Source organism: Necator americanus, chromosome X (genome assembly GCF_031761385.1).
Source record: "Necator americanus strain Aroian chromosome X, whole genome shotgun sequence".
NCBI lineage: Eukaryota > Metazoa > Nematoda > Chromadorea > Rhabditida > Ancylostomatidae > Necator > Necator americanus.
In genome coordinates, this window is record NC_087376.1 from 13,954,121 (window position 1) to 13,972,641 (window position 18,521).

Genomic DNA, 18,521 nt, shown 5'->3' on the forward strand with positions numbered 1-18,521 from the left:
GGATAAAATGAACTTTTGTCGTGACTGCAAAATACTTTTCTTCCGCAATTTCTTTCAATATTCCTCATCAGCGAAAGTAGAGAGCTTCAGCATATATTGTGTTTGTCGAACTTTCTGATATATTCCTGAGGAACGTCCATGAATGTGCACCAGAGCTCTTCTACTTTGCTCATGATCAACAAAAGGTCCTCGTTTCTTTTTGTAACAGTCTCATCACTCACTCTCTGATCGTTCGAAATGTCTCTTCTCGTGACAAAAAAATAGGATCGAACAGTACTAATGTGCAGGTGCTTCTAATTTCAAGAGATGTCGCATAGTAAGTGAAAAGAGATGTAAACCAGAGATGTCACATACTGTTCAGTGAGAAATACCTTAGTGCAGAACGCGACTATCCTTTGGCGCACATGACTAGGACAATCCTAACCATGCGATAGAAGAACAACATTGTATACATAAGCTAAGAGAAATTTTATATTCTAACTAAATTCTAAAATTTGTACACATGCAACATATTCTAACGGCACTGCATTGAAGGTGATCAAGAGAAATGATAGGGATCAGGATAAAAAAAAATGACTAAAGTGGCCATACTAGGTATATTTATTCCGGAACAAGTGTATAAATAGAAGATGGATAAAAGGGAGCATACTGTGAACCTAAGGTTTGGCATTGTACTGCAGACATAGCAAATTCTAGTTGTTTTCTTTAGTGCACTCGTGTATCGTGGCTTCTACTGAGGGAAAAATTTTAACCATTGCAAGAAACAGCACCCTGTGGACCTCAACATCCATCGATCTGACAGAGGTCCTTTATTTCCAAAGGTCTATCAATGTTATAGGCATATGGTGGTTTTAACTATCATGATATAATAAGTAAGTGTGTGTGCGTCTGTATGTGTGTGTGTTTGTCTGTGTGTCACGAAATTCGAAAAAAGGGATGCGGCGGGTCAACCCGGCGTCGAATTGGTGCGCCTGCGCCAGACAGCTATAAAATGAGTTGCAACGGGTCCACTGGCGTCAAGTTGGTGTGTCGGTGCCAGATAGCTACAAAAGGGGCTGCGAAGGATCCACTAGCGTCGAGTTGGTGCACCGGCGCCAGATAGCTATAATATGGGGTGCGACGGGTCCACTGGCGTCAAGTTGGTGCGCCGGCGCCAGATAGCTATAGAATGGGGGCGTCAATTTGGTGCGCCGGCGCCAGATAGCTACAAAATGGGCTGCGACGGCCCATCGGTGCCCGATTGTCGCGCCGGCGCCAGGTAGTTATAATATGGGGTGCGACAGCTATAATATGGGAATACGGGTCCGCCGGCGTCGGATTGGTGCGCAATAACTTCGTGTGCATGACGCAAAAGATAGATTGTTTCAGCTGTTTCGTAGCCGTGGCCACTGGGCGCTTTACTTTTTCCTTTATGACTCCTCCGCGTGCCTATTTCCTTCTTCTTTCGCCTCAGGTTTGTAGCATGCCGCACTCAGAATGCAAACGACTGCTTAAATAGTAGCAAGATGTTTATGTGGATTGACGTGGAACGTTATCTTTATCAGTAGGAAGATGTCTTTTACATCATTTTATGCCAAAACATCATTCTTTGATAACTGTTTATAGAAAACAGGAGGAAAACCCTTATTTTACGTGATACTTTTAAATTTTGTCTGTAACATATTGATAAGGATTGTTTGAAGCTGAAGTTCCAAGTCTCCAAATGTAGAACTGATGCGTTTAGAAAGAAGACTATGAAATCTTTCGCTTTTAGTTGTAATATAAAAAAGGAAGAAAGATCGTTGGAGATACACAAGTCCAATTTCATAGAACTAATAAAACTAATATTGATTTTTGTTGATCAGTGAAGGCGAGCGAAGCAAACACCACAGAAAGTCTGAAGTCCAGGCTTTAGCCGTACGCTCAGACTGGTAATAATATATTTCGTATATTCTATTTATTTTTTATTCATGTTCAATTTACCAAATTTCAATTATATCGAGGAAACGTTATAAGAATGGCCTAGCAATGTGAAAAAGCAAGCATTGGGATAAAACTCTCTCCCCCATCAGCAGTGCAGACTGGTATCTTTTTAGCATCTCTCCTATACTAGGATAAACCTGCGAAGAACCAAGATAAACCTGCTTTGCAGTCTCTCCGAGATGCAAAACATTTGTTGGAATGTCTCAAAATTGAAGAAGCGGTCGACTTCGTTAGAAGAAATCCTCATCCTCGTTTGTGGTATGTTTGTTTGTTGTCACGTTAATTACATTAATTGTGGTTCACTCACCTTTAATTTCATCAACTATCATCAAAGGAAATGAAATCCAAAATAACTACTGCAACGGTAAAGCTAATCACCTGCATCTTTCTTCTTCCCCATGATCTTCTATTTGCTTTTTTTGCAGATTGGTTAGAAGCATTTATTGAGAAAAATTATAGCAGAACACTGAAATCATTGTTAACTGGGTGGAAGCTCGATTGAAAAGAAGAGCAGAATAAAATGAAAGACGCCACTACCAATCATTTTGTTCTTCATAATTGCTTATCAAAAAATTTCCGGAAAGCTAGGTAACGAAGGAGAGAATTCCGAAGCAGCGTCAGTAATATTTCCATATCCCCACGAGGAGTGTTATATATATATATATATATATATATATATATATATATATATATATATATATATATATATATATATATAATGCAATCAATAGATATGCAATAAAACACTTGAGTATACGCATTCGGAGCGTGGGAGCTGTATAACATGCACTGTTATGTTAAGCCTTTTATACGCTGCAAAAAGGTCCATCATGCCAGCGCCCACACTCTCATCGGCCAAATATCTAGAGAAAACATGGAGTCTTTGGCTACAAACGTCCGTTCGCAACGCCGATCACTGTCGGGTAAACTCCAGCAAGCAGCGCTGTCCATATCCTGCGTCCTGTGATATCCAATGTACCGTTTGCTGCGTTGCAGGAAACACACACTAGGGATGGCTCTCTCATTAGTATTGATAATTACACCATCTACTGCAACGATGTTGATGAAAGGAAAGTAGGAGGCTGTGCAATGGCCGTTAGAAACTATTGCAACAACCTGATGGAGGAATTTGGTTCAAGGTCGTCAAGATGAGCCTTTATACGACGGTGGGATTGCAAAGGACACAAACTTTGCATCGTAAGTGCTTAGGCACCTACGGAGATCACTGAAGGCTATGAGAAGAGCGCCTTTTATGATGAACTTAACACGTTGATATCTAAGATACCCAGCCAGAACGCACTTATTGTCGGAATTGATGCGAATGTAAAGATGGGATTTCAACAGCAGTCTGACGTGCCTGGAAGATGGTATCATACTGAAACAGCGTGAAACAAACGTCCGACAGCAGTAGTCGTCTAGTAAAGCAGGCGAACTTCATCAGTGCCTTCACTTTTAGAAGAAATCATCGGCGCCATAAGCTTCCGTGGCAAGGGACAACCCCATTGACGCTAGAAGAGCAGCGGAAGCGAGAGATGCCGACTCTTAAGCTTCAGCTTGACCTTCTGACAAAGAACATTCCTTTGTCAGATATCCGAAAATCTAGAACTGTCTGGGTCATCGCATCCGATTTCGACCACCGCCCAGCTCTTATCATCTTGATGGTACGGTTCCAAAAAAGGAATTATGGAGTTCAACATCAACCGAAGCTCGACTCGGCAGGTCTGAAAGAGGACACATGCAGGAAGCAGATCTGCCAACGAGTTTAGATCAATATTGGATTACGGACCAGTATGAGAGTGAATCTTTCACTGAACTCATTAAAGACGCTGCAAAGAAAACGTCTCCGGCTTAAAGGTATCATCCCACAAATCTGAGGTGGTACAGGCTTCGGATAACGCCTATAAGGGGTCGTAGATTGTGGAAAGAGGATGATTCCGTTTATCTGCCCCTGTATCAGTGTAAACGAACAGCTCCGAAACGCTGTTTCTTAGGACGGTTTCTGTTGCAATGCGCAACCATTGCGCCTCACCCCACCTGCGATTCGTCTGAATGGGTTTTCGACTGATTTTCGACTTCCACTAATGGGAGAAATGAACTGAATCAACATCTTCCCCACAATCTACGTCCCTGTATAGGCATTACCCGCCTAAAACCCGTACCTCCCCAGATTCGTGGGGTGATGCTTTTAAGCACCAAGGAAGCAGTTTGTCTGTGTATCTGCGGAGACAGGATTCACGTACATTCTTTATGCGTGCGAGGCCAACAGAACGAAAAAAGCCTATACTCTGCTAAGGCAGTATAGCAGCAAGATGAGATACTCCTCTATCCTAAATACTGTCCTAAATATCCAAAAAATAAAGAATGGAAACTCTAGCGGAAATTCTGAAATCTCTTCCTCCGAAATGAAATGTGAAATGGCAAATATCATGAATTTAATTTGACGAACGGATACCGGATTCGTGGAGACACGTTGTCTTAAGTCCATAAGTTATCCGTCGCGGAACACAAGAAATACCTTTTCAATGTGCTTCGCGCCGAAGGTATCCCAGAAAAGTTCATTCGCATGAATCATAATCGAACACATGAAGAGAAGAACAGCTACTGCTGTTCGAACACCACCCGGATTTACTTTATCGTTTGAAGTGGGAACAGGAGTAAGACGAGAGACTGTCGCGAGACCTTTCTTGTTTAACTTTGTCATCGAAGATATCATGCGAAGAACAGTTGACAAATGTTCCGCCGATTTCGTATTAACAACATCTGTACGTCCCTTGGTCGACCTCGAGTGCGCCGACGATGTAATGGTATTCGCTTCGAGCAGCATGTAACTTCCGGAATTCTTAAAAATTTCTTAAAAAATTTTAAATTTAATTTAGGAAAAATTTCCGGAAGAGATTGGATGCTTGTATTGGAGCTAAAATCGGACATTCTGTATGCGATGTGAGAACTTACGTAGAATTTTCTGACTATTGAATTTTTTCAAAAGAGACTGCATCACTTTTCAAAAAGGAAAAGTCTTCTGAGAGAGAACGGATAGTTCTTTCTATCCATTCTCTTTCCTGATTTGCTCAGTATCGTCATGGTAGCATCGTCGGCTGACTTCCAGCATAGAGAGTAGGGTTTTTGTATTGAGAGTTTTTAAGGATGGTCTTTCTCAACTTAAATTTGTTCGACTGTAGACATGGATCCTTGAAAGTTCTCTTCAGACCTTTATGCCGTGATTTTGTTTTGTTCCTTTTTTCAGTTGTCACGATTAACTCGGAAAGCCTCTCCCCATTTTCGTTCAGTTGTAAGACCGTTGAAGCTTCTGATGTGGATCTGCTGAAACGTGAATCTTTTAAGATGTCCTTCTGGATCCAACCACGGCGTAGAAAAAGTAGGCCTGAACACATCCAAATTCGCATGTATGAACATGCCTATAACACACACGGAAAATATGAACCAGTAATGACACAGTGAAAGCCAGTTGTACAACCTCTGAATCCTATCTTCGCCCCGGAGCAAGCACAAAGTCGATTACTAACCCATATCTGCCTACAGTGGACGCTCTACACAACCTCATGAGAACCCGGTTAGATCTATCTGGTGTGGCAGATTCGTGTGTCAAGCCCGTTAAGAATCGTTTTGTTTATAATCACTTCATCAATTATAATCTTTCCAGTTACATTTCATTTACAATGTTGTTGTTTCGGACATAGCAGGGTCACGATTTCTCGGATGTTTTTCATTTTTGTCCTGAAAAGTACAAAGTAGTAGTACAAACTACAATTGAGGAAGCTGATTGCCGAAGTTGCTCTCTCGAAAGTGGATGTTCTAATCGCGGAATACGCTTATGTAGGTTTTTTTTACCAGAGTTCCTTGAGGTTATTGTGATTGTTGTTCTTAGGCGAAAATGCATGACTACAGCGGTTTACGATTCTGTAAACGAGTTCTGGATATCCAGGTAAATTTCGCTTACAAAGGGTTATTTGTTTTCTTCGTTAGGTTGTTTGGTTGTTCGTCATTGTTATTGTTGTTATTGTATTCGTTTGTTTGTTATTTTGGCAGTGTCACACGGACGCTGTCAATAACCAAGCTGCTGTCAAACAACCAGTGCCAAACTATTTGTAGTGTGACAAATTAGAAAGTAAGATTGTGTTTGTGACTTTGTAAACAGTCGAAATTTCGAACATCGAAGATATAAATTGTGAGCAAGGTTAATTGAATTTTATCTTCTAGGTTTTTATTTCTAGTCAACAACCGTGACGCTTGATTCTGAACGTTGATAAAGGTTCGCGTCTCCATCAGTGGTTTAGCTAAATAATTGGTATTAATGGAGACAAACGGCACCAAAGAGGACTGCCAACGCCAATGGAGGAATTGGGCGCAGAAAAGATTATCATAGTCAGAGAAGATCAGCACGAATGACTATAAGCGCCAACGAGTGCTGGAACCGCAGAAATGGCTAACTCGCTTTAACTAAAATCAATCAGGTTCGAGTGTACGCATGGGGAACGTACGCATTCTGCGCTGTTACATAGCGAATGATTCCCATATATTGCACAAAGATGCCGACGTCCAGCACATCGCCTAAAGCCATAATCTGAAACGTCAACCGCCTAAAAAAAAAGCTCGGAATCTTTGACAATAACCATTAGCTTTGTCACACAGAACTGCCGAACACTGTCAAGTGAACTCCAACAAACCGCCTCGTTCAGGCTTTGTAGTGGTGGGGCTGAAAGGAATGTAGGCGCTGAAAGGAGGCTGTGCGGTGGCTGTGAGGAACTACTGCAAGTTCCTGGTGGAGAAATTTGATTCAACGTCGTCAAAACGAGCCTTTGTACAAATGCGGGATCGGAGAGGACGTAAACTCTGGACCGTAAGTGCTCATGTACCAACGGAAACTGCTGAGGACAACAATAGGGGCAGTTTCTATGATGAACTAAACGCATTGATGTCTAAGATACCCAAGCAGTAGGTGGAATCATTGTCGAAATCAACACAAATGCCAAAATGAGACTTAAACAACAATCTGAAGTGTTGGGATTATCTAACAGAGTAGATAATGACAACTGTTTGGTCAACTCATGTGAACAGACGGGCTTCATTATCGCTTCCACGTTTAAGACTCAAACTTCAGCCTGACTAAATTCTGACGAGAAACATTTCTATGTCAGATATCCGAAAATCTAGAATCTTTTTGACGTCGAATTCGAGTCAGCGCAGTCCAGTTCTCCTCAACTTTAAGATGCGATTCCACAAGAGAAAGTGAGGAGTTCCTCGCTAACCAAAAATCGACATGGCAGATCTAAAAGACGAAGAACAAACTTAAGCCAACGTGTGTATATTCTATTCTACACATGTGTATATTCTATTCTTTGTCGGAGTGCAGCCACGAAGAAACTCAGCGATGCGGATTCCTTCACACAGCGCATCCAGGACGCAGCAAGGGAAACAATCTCAGTTCCAATACCGCGGAAAAGGTTGGGTTCGCATCTGCTGAAACAAAATCCACATATAACTCTGTGAAAACTTTCTAAAGCGAATGGACGCTAAGAGCGAAGGAGTTTGAGAATGCGTGGACGGACTAGAACCTTACACTTTACTGAAACATTATAGCGGTGTGATTTTATACCCAAGACAGAAAACGGTGGTTCATTGGTAATGTTATCAAAAAGAAGCAATGAAACTGAGAGCACAGGGTAAATTGCCGGCCTGCTCCGGCAAGTCCAAAAGCAACCTCCTTGAAGAGCGCCGCCTTCTTGACATATGGTCGACAAGGAGGGGACAGTATGGCTACGAACAAATGATCAATTATCGTGTTCCGAGGTCGGAAGAAAATTGTGCGTGTGAAAATTGTGAGTTGGACAGCACACGAAAATTTGGGATTTTATACCCAAGAAAGAAAACGGTGGTTCAGTGGTAGTGTTTATCAAATGGGAGCAATGAAACTAAAAGCACAGAATAAATTGACGACCTGCTTTGGCTACTTCAAAAGCAACATTTTGATACAAGCGCGCCGCCTCCATGCCATATGGTCGGCAAGAAGGGGACAGTATTGCAACGAACATTACAAATTATCAATTATCGTGTTCCGAGATAGGAACACTCCGGAGACACAACAAAAAAAAAAGTAGATCAATACATTACGTAAGAAGAAGTGTCGCAATATCATGAAGTTTTCCTATTCTTCTTTCCCAGAGAATATCGAATCCACTATTTTCTTGAGATAACGAGTGGAGGTAGAACTTGCAGTTGGGTGGACGGAGACAAGTAGAAATCCTTGCAGGCCGCGGATGTCGAACAAAAGCGTGTTATGCGGTAAACCGCAATACACGCAATTGATCCCGCAGTATTTCGTGTCACGACTAACGTCTTTGAAGTGCGATGCAGCACTTACCTGTGCAGGCGCAAAGCAGTTTCAGTAGAAGAATTGTTATGGAAACAACAGTTTTTAGAACAATAACGATAAATTTAACTAACAGTATAACGATGGTGGGACCCAGCACATAGGTGATCCCAGTTGTTATTGCCGAGGTACCTAGCGTTCCAAGGGCCAACTTTCAGCGTTCTTTCAAGAGTGGTTGAAGGCTGGTAGATCAAATTTTACAAAGTAAATTTGCGCTTTCTTCGCTGTTTTCTTCGGAATAAACCTGACTTCGTTTCCTTCTGGGATGGTATACAAGTGTTCCATATAGATCAAATGTGATCCCATGCCCACTGCAAGACGCATGACACTTTTGCTGTATCAGAGCGTTACTAAACTCCGGATATACTAGATTAGTCTTGTTCGATGGTCCACATTCGATGGAGAACACTTGAGATTGGCACTGGACAGTTGTCCAGGCATTAATGTGAATTATGCACGAGGCTTTAACTTTTGCTCCTTCAAGGCAATTATAGCAGCCTTTTATTTCTTCAAATGTTATATCACATATATGTTATATGTTATATGTTCTATGATGTAATTTGCGCTGTTGAACATAACGTTTGTCTCAAGAACAATGGCGGTTTCATGTTGAATGTTGTCTTCTAACCTTATTTCAGTAAATGGGGTTTCAATGGGAAGTACATTTGTGATCTCTCTACGTAGGTTCCTAATAGGACCTAGTGGGCACTTGCATCCTCCCTTTATCTTTAGCCTTTATTTTTACAAGTACAAACCATACGATTTTCGCATTTTGAAAATTTTTCTTTCGCTTGGATATATGACTCGCATTAAACAGGAAGAAATCATTTGGCAACAGTAGTGCCTCGTTTTTGGAAACAGCGAATCTTCTGTCCATTAGAGGAAAATGTGGTTTTTGAATTGAAACTGCAGTAATCAATAGCCCATCCTACTTGTGAGTGGCATAGGGTGTCAGAATTGTCGATTTTTCCTTTCCTCTATTGTAAATCGCTATTTCGACGTCAACCAGCACTGTTGGCGTCCACCCCATGCAGTGCATAATTTTAAGCACTGTCTTATTTTTTGGTATTTGTGCCAGACGCAAGAATGAGCATGCCGGCATTGGGAGAAGAAATCCGCAGACAATACCTTGTTTCTATGTTTCTTCACATGCAATATATCCTGGATACATTAGGGCCATATCTAATTCCGGTATAGTATTATTCGGGTACATTCTGTTACAAATGTGTTGTGTGCAGGATCCCGTCTGAACGCATCTCGCGAAAAAACCTGTGCATAGTGTCTTTTGTGAAGAAGAGTGAAAGTTTGCTAAAATTGAGATTTATGCCGTTATTTTTCACTCTTATCATACTCACTGTAGTATTTAAATGGTTACATACAAATACAGATTTCTGAATCTAATCTGTTAAAGAGTATTTCTTGTCTAAATTCGAATAGACATTTGCCCCTCGTCGCGCACACCATTTCTGCGGTGTGCCTTGTATAACCATGTTGACAAGCGGATGTAGCACTTTTGAATGCTAAAGTGAACAAAGTGACTACTAATAAAGTAGATCGCAATTAGAGGACATAGTTTGAACGTATTCAGTTCGCACTCAACTTGAACATTAGTTCTTCTCCGCTTTGTTTTCGCCATTTGCGTATGGACCACGCCATATCAATTATTGCTACGAGAATAGAGTACAAGACTATGGATACAGTAAGAATTGCGCAAAACGCTAACAATGTGGATTCCCTAAGAGAGTTAATACTCAAGAATGTTGAAGATACCGCGCAGAATTCTAGACCCTTACATTTTTCGATCATTGTTATCACCTCGTTTCTCGAGAAGAGACATATTTTTATCGTTACAGGCTTGTCCAAGGGTGAAACAGGAAGAGTATACATAATTTCTTGCGTAACAATTTTGAATGACTTGCATTCATGATGAAAGCACAACTCGAATTGTCCTCTAGGATATGTTATAAACGCGATACCTTTATTGCAAGTAATGCTGGTGTTTGGTTGCGCATCACCAGGGTTGATTAGAAACTAGGATAACATTGCCGTTATTAGGTAGGATACTGTTAATCGAGCAGACGTAGGGGTCATTGATCTGTCGAGGTCTGTTTCGAATTCACGAATGACGTCTAAAGCGTGACATTTGCAGGTTCTGACTAGATGATTTCTAGATTGAGTTACGGTTGGGATATGGATATCATTATCCATGATCTCAGAGTTTCGTTCAACCGATTGTTGGTTGTCAGACACTGAACGAACTTCTAGAGGGTATATTTTATTAACTGGTCTTTGCAAAATTTTGCGGCTAGGCATTAGAATTTTAGCGGATCTTATCATGCCGTCCGCGCTTCGTACTAATTCTTCTATTTTACCATATACCCATTGTCCTCTGGGCAGTAATTCCTGTTCAACCAATACAATTTCGCCGACTTCTGGGATTTTACTCACATGACGTTTCTGATACAATTGACATCTGTGGCTGTCATGCAAAATAGTAAGATATTCAGTGTTCCATCTCTCCCAGAACTTTGTTGCAAGATGTTTTCTGAAGATGCAAGCGCTTCGTATGCTTGAGCAGCAGTCTGTATCAACTCTGGCTCAAATATGGGACCGTTTCTGAAATTGGACATTCCAGAGTTTGGAATTGAAAATTTGAAATTTCCTTGTAGAAAATCGATAGGTCTGAGTGGGATTCCAGAAGGATCAGTTGGTGAGAGTTCCGTTAGTGGACGTGTATTTATAATTGCCTCTATACGGGTGACTACAGTAACCATCCGACAAGTCTTTCCCATACACCACCCATCCATGGAGATGTTGGTGAGTTAAAGATTCATTTAATATCTCCAGAAGCACAGTAGTTCATTACCGAATTCCCTGTTGTTTTATCACTTTCGAACAACTTTTCAATTATTTTCTGACCAAGTTTGAAATTTGATCCACAGTCTGTTCTCATTAAAAGAGGTACACCTCTACGCGATATAAATCGAATAAAACTATTGAGAAACGCCCCTGTACTAAGGGTTTCCACGACTTCCAAATGGATTGCTTTTATTGCAATGCAGGTGTGTAGACATATATACATCCTTTCATTCCTGTTGGATAGAAATGATCCCATAAAATCATAACCTACGTTTTGAAACGATTTGCTTATTTTCACCCTATCTGATGGTAGTGGTGGCATCTCTAGAGCTCCAAAAGGCATACCTTGTATCTCTTACAAAGAGTACAATCTTTTATGTACTTCTTAATTGTTCTTGATGGCTGCCGAATCCAATATTTTTGTCTGCCAATATTTCAGAATCCAATATTTCTTACTGTGGCAAGGATCACATACTGCCAGAGACAGTATGTGATCTTTGCCACAGTAAGCATTGCTGCAATGCAAGTCTATAATAATGAGTCTAGCAAGGTCAGAGTCTTTATCGATATAAATAGGCATTTTTGTATCTAAAGATAGATTTGCATTTCGAATTCTTGATTTGTATCTTATGATTCCATTTTCATTGTTTACTACTTTTTGGTTCGCGAACCGTTTCTGCAGCTTTATCACGTTAACATTTCTATGAAATTATGCTATGATTAATTTCTCACTTAATCTCATCTCTTCGTAGTAAATTATCGAGTTCGGGTCAAAGCGCGAGACTGTAGATATTGCAATTGATGTGATTCTCGTAGTATTACATCAATTGATCCATTTGTGCAGCACTTTTGCAACTCTAGATACAATTCGTAACGCTGTCTTGAAGCGTGAAAATCTCTAGATCTACGAACATTGAGTTCGCATTATCATTATTAGTCTCAAACTCTTCAACATGGGGATTTTCAAATCTTTCTCTTTCTTCCATGGTTTCTTTTCCACTCAAAGTATCGTAGAGCGTAGTTTTCAGCTAAATGGCCCTAGAGCCAGCATGGAAAAAGCATTGGAACATGGGAACAGTTCGCTAAACAAATGTGTGATGTCGTTAGTGTCATTATGCCGCAAGAAAGCGCAACTTGATATAGCAAGATTGCTTGCATCACAAAATATCCATAAATCTGTTTTTGAAGTGTGAAGGTTTCGCACTTCTGTGAGAATTGACCTGGGAATGCGGATACTTGCACCATTCATCTCTTTGCAGACGGAGTTCCATTTATTAGTCATTACTGGATTAACATAGTCATTCCACTTAATTCGAATGTCATAGATTTTTCGCATTATCGATTTCATTTTGATAAACCATAGCGCGGTTACACCTGTAGGATCGTAGACAGAATTTATTATACTAACCACATCTCGCTTAGTAAATGATGTTTTCGACGGAATATTTACTTTCACGTTAAACTGATCAGTTTCTGTGTTATATTTAACACCCAAGAACTTGATATCACCAGAAGGTGATCTGTCTTTCTCATGGATTCCTTCATTTACTATCTGAAAATTTGACACATATTCTCGTATTTTCATACCATTTTCCTTGAAAAGATTTTTTGATTCTACATAATTCTTCAAAGCTTCCTGCTCAGTTGCAGCTGTCAATAAAATTTTATCAACATAAATGTTTCTTGCTATTTCACGTGAAAGTGGGGTATTCTTTACATTTAAGTAAGCAAGAATTGCAATATTCAATATGCTCAGAGATACGGTAACGCCGAATGGTAAACGGTTAAATCTGTAAACAACTATGTTGTCCTTTGTCGGCATGCGACTGATGTCTTTGACCCATAGAAAGCAACAAAGGTCTTTGTGCTCGTTTACGATTCTGATCTGAGTAAATGCAGCTTCGATATCGCATGTTAATATTAACTTGCTAATTCTGCTGCGGATAAGGATGTCGTGGATTTTATTAACGAAAGATTCACCGGTGTGAATTACATCATTTAATGATAGTTTACCTCTTTGTTTCAAGGATGCATCAAATACTATTCTAAGAGGTTTCGTTTTTGAAGGTTTCCACACTCCACAGTGTGGCATATAGTAGATGCCACCCGCGTTTTTGACTGGTTCATGTACCTCTTCAATCATGGAATCTTTGAGGTAATCATTAAATATTTTGCTGTACCACGACCTTTGCCCTTTGTTGGTGGCCAGCTGTCTTTGTAAGGACTTGAGCCTACGGTATTCCATCGCATAATTATCGGATATATCGATTACATTGTTCTTAAGAGGAAAGGGTGCAGTCACAACACCGTTAAATAATATAGTTTTAGAGTACTTTTCAAAATGCTCAAATGTCTTTTCTTCATTTGAAAATCCATTGGTAGAAATTCCTGGTCCATCCAATTCGAAAATCTTCTGAAGTATATCTGCTTCACTTGGCTCCTGAACGAGCACAAGACTATGAGTAGTCTCTCCACTAGTTTGTTCTGCTGGACTTGTACTGCGACCGTGAAGAGTTGGACCTACTAATATTCTGGCAACATACAGTCCTGATGGTAGCCTTGTTCTAGTGCTGCTCATTACAAATTCGTAGTAGTAATCTAATCCAATTAGAATTTGTGGATTTTGGTGTTCAGCTCTCGATTTTAGATTGGACAAACAAATATCGTTATCTTGAAGAAACTGTTTATCTCGTTCTAGAAGATACGCTAAACGAAAACCGTTAGTTATGACGGGTTTTGTTTGAACAGTTAAATGAATCTCTTCTCCAAAAACTGTAGAGATTTTCAATGGAACAAAGAGGTTTCAATCTTTTCTTTTTTTCATTTCTTTTTTAAATTTCTCAGTACGGCCACCAGTGCCAGATATGGTGCATAATTCTGTTTTTTGTTTTGGGAGTCCAAATTCCTCTGCTGTTTATTACATTAAAGTGTTCCGAAAGTATCCGCCGAAAATTCGCAGTAGGGCAGATTTTTTGAGATGATCTGGAAGTTTCCGTTTTAAATAAATTATATAAGGACACTACCGCTCGTATACACATAACATATCTGGCTCCCTCTTCCTTGCCTATTTCATCCTATAATAGCTTAACATTCCACCCATATTCGACACGTATTCCTTTACAAGTTCGAATCTGGCCACCCTGCTGAAGCCCACTCTTACTCGAAACTTAAGTCAAGTATTTGGCACTGGAATCCCTTCTGAGCGGTCTGTGCGCGCCTGGTTCCAGCGCCTCAAAGCCGGAAATAAGAAACTCAAGGATGAACCTCGCTATGGTCGACCGACTGCAAGATCGTTCGACGAACTGAAGAATCTGGTGGAGCAGCATCCATATGAAGGTGTGCGGTATTTTGCTGCCAGTCTTGGCTGTTCGCTGAGCAATAAACTGCGATCTCTCGGAATGGTGAAAAAGCTCGGTCAGTGGCTTCCACTTACATTGAGCGACGGCAACCGCCAAAGACGCTTAGGGGGAAAGTATCTTTCGAAAATTTCGCAGCAGATTTTTTGAGATGTTCTGGAAGTTCCCGTTTTAATTATATTATATAAGGACACTACCGCTTGTATACAAATAACATATCTGGCTCCCTCTTCCTTGCCTATTTCATCCTATAATAGCTTAACATTCCACCCATATTCGACACGTATTCCTTTACAAGTTCGAATCTGGCCACCCTGCTGAAGCCCACTCTTACTCGAAACTTAAGTCAAGTATTTGGCACTGAAACCCCTTCTGAGCGGTCTGTGCGCGCCTGGCTCCAGCGCCTCAAAGCCGGAAATAAGAAACTCGAAGATGAGCCTCGATCTTGGACTGCTATCTCTCGGAATGATGAAAAAGCTCGGTCAGTTGCTCCCAAATGCATTGAGTGAAGACAACCGCCAAAGACGCCTGGACATCTGCACTCAGCTGCTCTCCAGATGCCGCAGATTCGACTGGACACCATTGTCACTGGAGATGAAAAATGGGTCCCTTACGTCAACCACACCCACAAACGTGCCTGGTGCGCTGGCGATGAAATGCCGGATCCTTTCGTGAAAGGTGAAATCCATGAGAAGAAAGTCATGCTGAGCGTCTGGTGAGGAGTTCATGGAATCTACCGTTTCGAACTGCTGCCGGACAACACGACTGTTACTGCTTAGGTCTACTGCGTTCAACCGCAAAGACTGGGTGACAAGATCCGCAAGGAGCACCCGAAGCTCGACAACGTTCGCCTGCTGCACGATAACGCGCGCCCTCACATCGCGAAGAAGACTTCCCAGAAAATTCTGGTGCACGGATGGGAAGTTCTACCGCACCCACCGTACAGCCCAGACCTGGCCCCGAGCGACTACCACCTCTTACGCTTCAACATCACCTGGAAGAGAAACGCTACTATGATGGTGACCACTTCGAAAATGACCTTCGGGCTTTCTTCGCCTCCAGAGTCCTACGCATAAGGAATCCGTGATCTTGTGAGACGTTGGCAGAAGGTTGTCGATGTTGATGGAGATTATTTCGTCGAATAATAAAATGTTGATAAAAATTTGTCTTGTTTTGAAATTTTGCCGTATTTCGGCAGATACTTTCCGAACACCCTAATAGTTCTCTGTGCACCAGTATAATATATGTATATGTAGTATAAAATATTAAAGTATAAAGTATAAAATATTACAACTAACTCATATTGGCCTGTTTTATTATTCCACATATTTACTTTGGCAGTCGTGAGCACTACTTGGTCTCTTGTGGTATTCTCGTTAGAATCGACTTTTACGAAAGAATCACTTTGAATTGGATTTTCAGTATGTGCATTCGAAGTTTGATCTCGTTGACGAACGTCATTTGAAATGCGATTGCGCAATCCGGCACTAATTCCTTTTATTTTGCTAGTAGAGGGTCTTCTGTTGTTTACTGCTGCATTGTTACCAAAGCGCAACCGATTTTGCTGATTTGCTACATTCTCGGATGATCTTGCAAACCAAAGCTTTGATGATGCATCCTTCCACAGTGGGAACACTTTGGTCTCTACACTGATTACTTTTGTGCTGGCCGCTGAAACATTTCCAACAGCGATTGGAGTTAATCACAACGTTCCGCTTTCGTTGGATATCTGCTATGGTCTTGCAATTATGCGCAGAATGCTCGGAGCTGTCACAGAAAATACACTGCCTGTCATTTTTTTCTTGTCTCTGACCTATGCAGAGTTTGATAACTTTTCATTTCTCTGTTTTCGGTCTTAAAACGACCTTTTAATCTTGATTCAACGAATTTCTTAGCGTTGATCTCTTTTTCGAGTTGCTCCATAACGTTTTCTACTTTCACATCTTCCATTTCTCGGATACACATGAGGACTTGAGAAGTTCGTCTTTCAATGAACCTCGGCATATTTGAATGTAGTATCGAGTTTGATAAGTTGTACACGAGGTTGTTAAATAAATTAATTGGCTAACCTTTTGGCAATATCGCCTTCTTCAGAGCTTGAAATGGGCGACTCAATCTACAATTTAAACGACCAACCTTTCCACAACTAAACTGATAAAATCCACGCCTACTTTCAATCACCAATTTAGCGACTACACTGAATGCTCACCTTAGATCGGAGACGCCTAGTATGGACCGCTGACTGATCGATCATGAAGACGAATGGTTTGAATGTCACATTCGGATCGGAAGAACCATTCGAGATATGGCGCGAGTTCCCGCGTTAACAGCAGACATTCGCCCTTGCGGTTCATTTTAGGTTTTTTGGCTTGGATCCAAAAGGCCTCCAAGCCTTTTCCAAAGCCAAAAAAGCCCGTTCCGAGCCAACGTTTTAGATTCGTGCGCTAAGATTTGGACCCTATATTCAAAATCGGCTCCGTCGTATTTTTGTGTTCTATGGGTACCTAAAGGTGTCCATTCTCGTAACCCATTTCCTCTTCGGACCCATTTGGATTGCAATCTTCTTTGTAGAGTGGAAATTTCTCCAGAAGTAGCTGGAGAGTTTTGGCGCTATGGGCCATAGGTTTTCTATGGAAAACCAAAGACTTCTCTCACGATGTTGCACAGCTAGGGGCTTGCTGTAGGCAGCTGAGGGGCTTGCTGTAGGCAGCTGAGGGGCTTGCTGCACTTTTACGGCACTTTATTCGGCCGATGCACCAGAAAATTGTGCGTGTGAGTTGCACAGCTCACGATAATTTGGGATTTTATACCCAAGAAAGAAAACGGTGGTTCAGTGGTAATGTTTATCAATTAGGAGCAATGAAACTAAGAGCACAGAATAAATTGCCGGCCTGCTCCGGCTACTACAAAAGCGACATTTTGATTCAAGCGCGCCGCCTCCTTGCCATATGGTCGGCAAGGAGGGGACAGTATTGCAACGAACATTACAAATTATCAATTACCGTGTTCCGAGATCGGAACAAGCGGCAAGATGAAAAGCTGTTCATCAGTCGTCAACATTGCCAATGGAGTAGCTGTCAGGAAATCTGGCGGAGACGAAAGAATTAGCGCAGAAATGCTGAATATCTTCCTCCTTCTGGGATTCGCGGGACGACAAAGATCGTCCGCTCAATATTAATAGACTAAAAGATAACTGATTCGTGGAAACACGCTATCATAATTGCCACTCACAAGAAATTTTCCGTCAAAGACCGATGGAACTATCAATAAATCTCATTGCTACGAGTTATGTACAAGGTTTTGGAGCGGATTATTCCGGATCGACCTATTAATCTTATAAAGCATCAAAGTATTTTATATTTCTGGCATTTCATGTGCAGTCGTTTGATATACCTCTGCACTTCGTACATCTACACTTCGTACAGAGGCAATATCAGAGGTAGCATGTCCTGCGAGGGACATTTCGCACTTTATCAGACGTTGAGGGACGCTGATGGACGATTCATGGGCGGGCATGAGCCGAATGCAGCGCAATGGTTTGCTGATGCTGCTGACTGCTGCACCCTGCAATTAACAATAGCCGTTGTCAGCCAGTTCTTTTAAGGATAGGTTGTCGCGGAAGCTCTGGGTGCCTAATGATACCCTTTGGACGCTGGCGTAGCTGGAACCCGTTCCAATTCGTTTTTCTGGCATCTGGCGCTGCGCCGTCACAACCGCTTCGCCTCATCTCTCTCCGTCAAGTGCTAATGTACCAACCTAAGGATGTGGGACGCGTTCCACTGCTTTCTGAGGCAGGTAAACTGATTCGGCACCGTGAGACCATCTCATCTCGTTTGACTACTTCCTGGTGAGATGATGAGATGATTAATTGGTTTTTGTTAAGCTGATTTTATGGGCTGACGTACCAGCAAGTCTCCATTTTTAGGGCTGAAAATGAGCAAGTAGTTTTATTATTC

General features: G+C 41.4%; 3 protein-coding genes across 5 annotated transcripts in view; 2 read left to right on the forward strand and 1 right to left on the reverse strand.

Moving 5' to 3' along the window:
- RB195_022980 (uncharacterized protein) overlaps positions 1-18,521 on the forward strand; it is a gene marked incomplete at both ends in the record, with an annotated part of 55,361 nt that overhangs the window by 12,082 nt on the left and 24,758 nt on the right. For all 3 annotated transcript variants that reach the window (XM_064210254.1, XM_064210256.1, XM_064210255.1), the window contains 3 exons: positions 2,132-2,220; positions 5,736-5,796; positions 5,849-5,905. In XM_064210254.1, the coding sequence (XP_064066135.1) occupies positions 2,132-2,220; positions 5,736-5,796; positions 5,849-5,905 (207 nt within the window). The remainder of the gene's footprint in view (positions 1-2,131; positions 2,221-5,735; positions 5,797-5,848; positions 5,906-18,521) is intronic.
- RB195_022981 (uncharacterized protein) lies at positions 4,451-4,786 on the reverse strand (the record flags this gene model as incomplete). The annotated part of the gene is made up of 1 exon (XM_064210259.1): positions 4,451-4,786. The coding sequence occupies one exon, from the start codon at positions 4,784-4,786 to the stop codon at positions 4,451-4,453; it is 336 nt and encodes a 111-aa protein (XP_064066138.1).
- RB195_022982 (uncharacterized protein) lies at positions 15,123-15,641 on the forward strand (the record flags this gene model as incomplete). The annotated part of the gene is made up of 2 exons (XM_064210260.1): positions 15,123-15,263; positions 15,345-15,641. 2 exons carry the CDS (start codon positions 15,123-15,125, stop codon positions 15,639-15,641), a joined length of 438 nt encoding a protein of 145 aa, XP_064066139.1.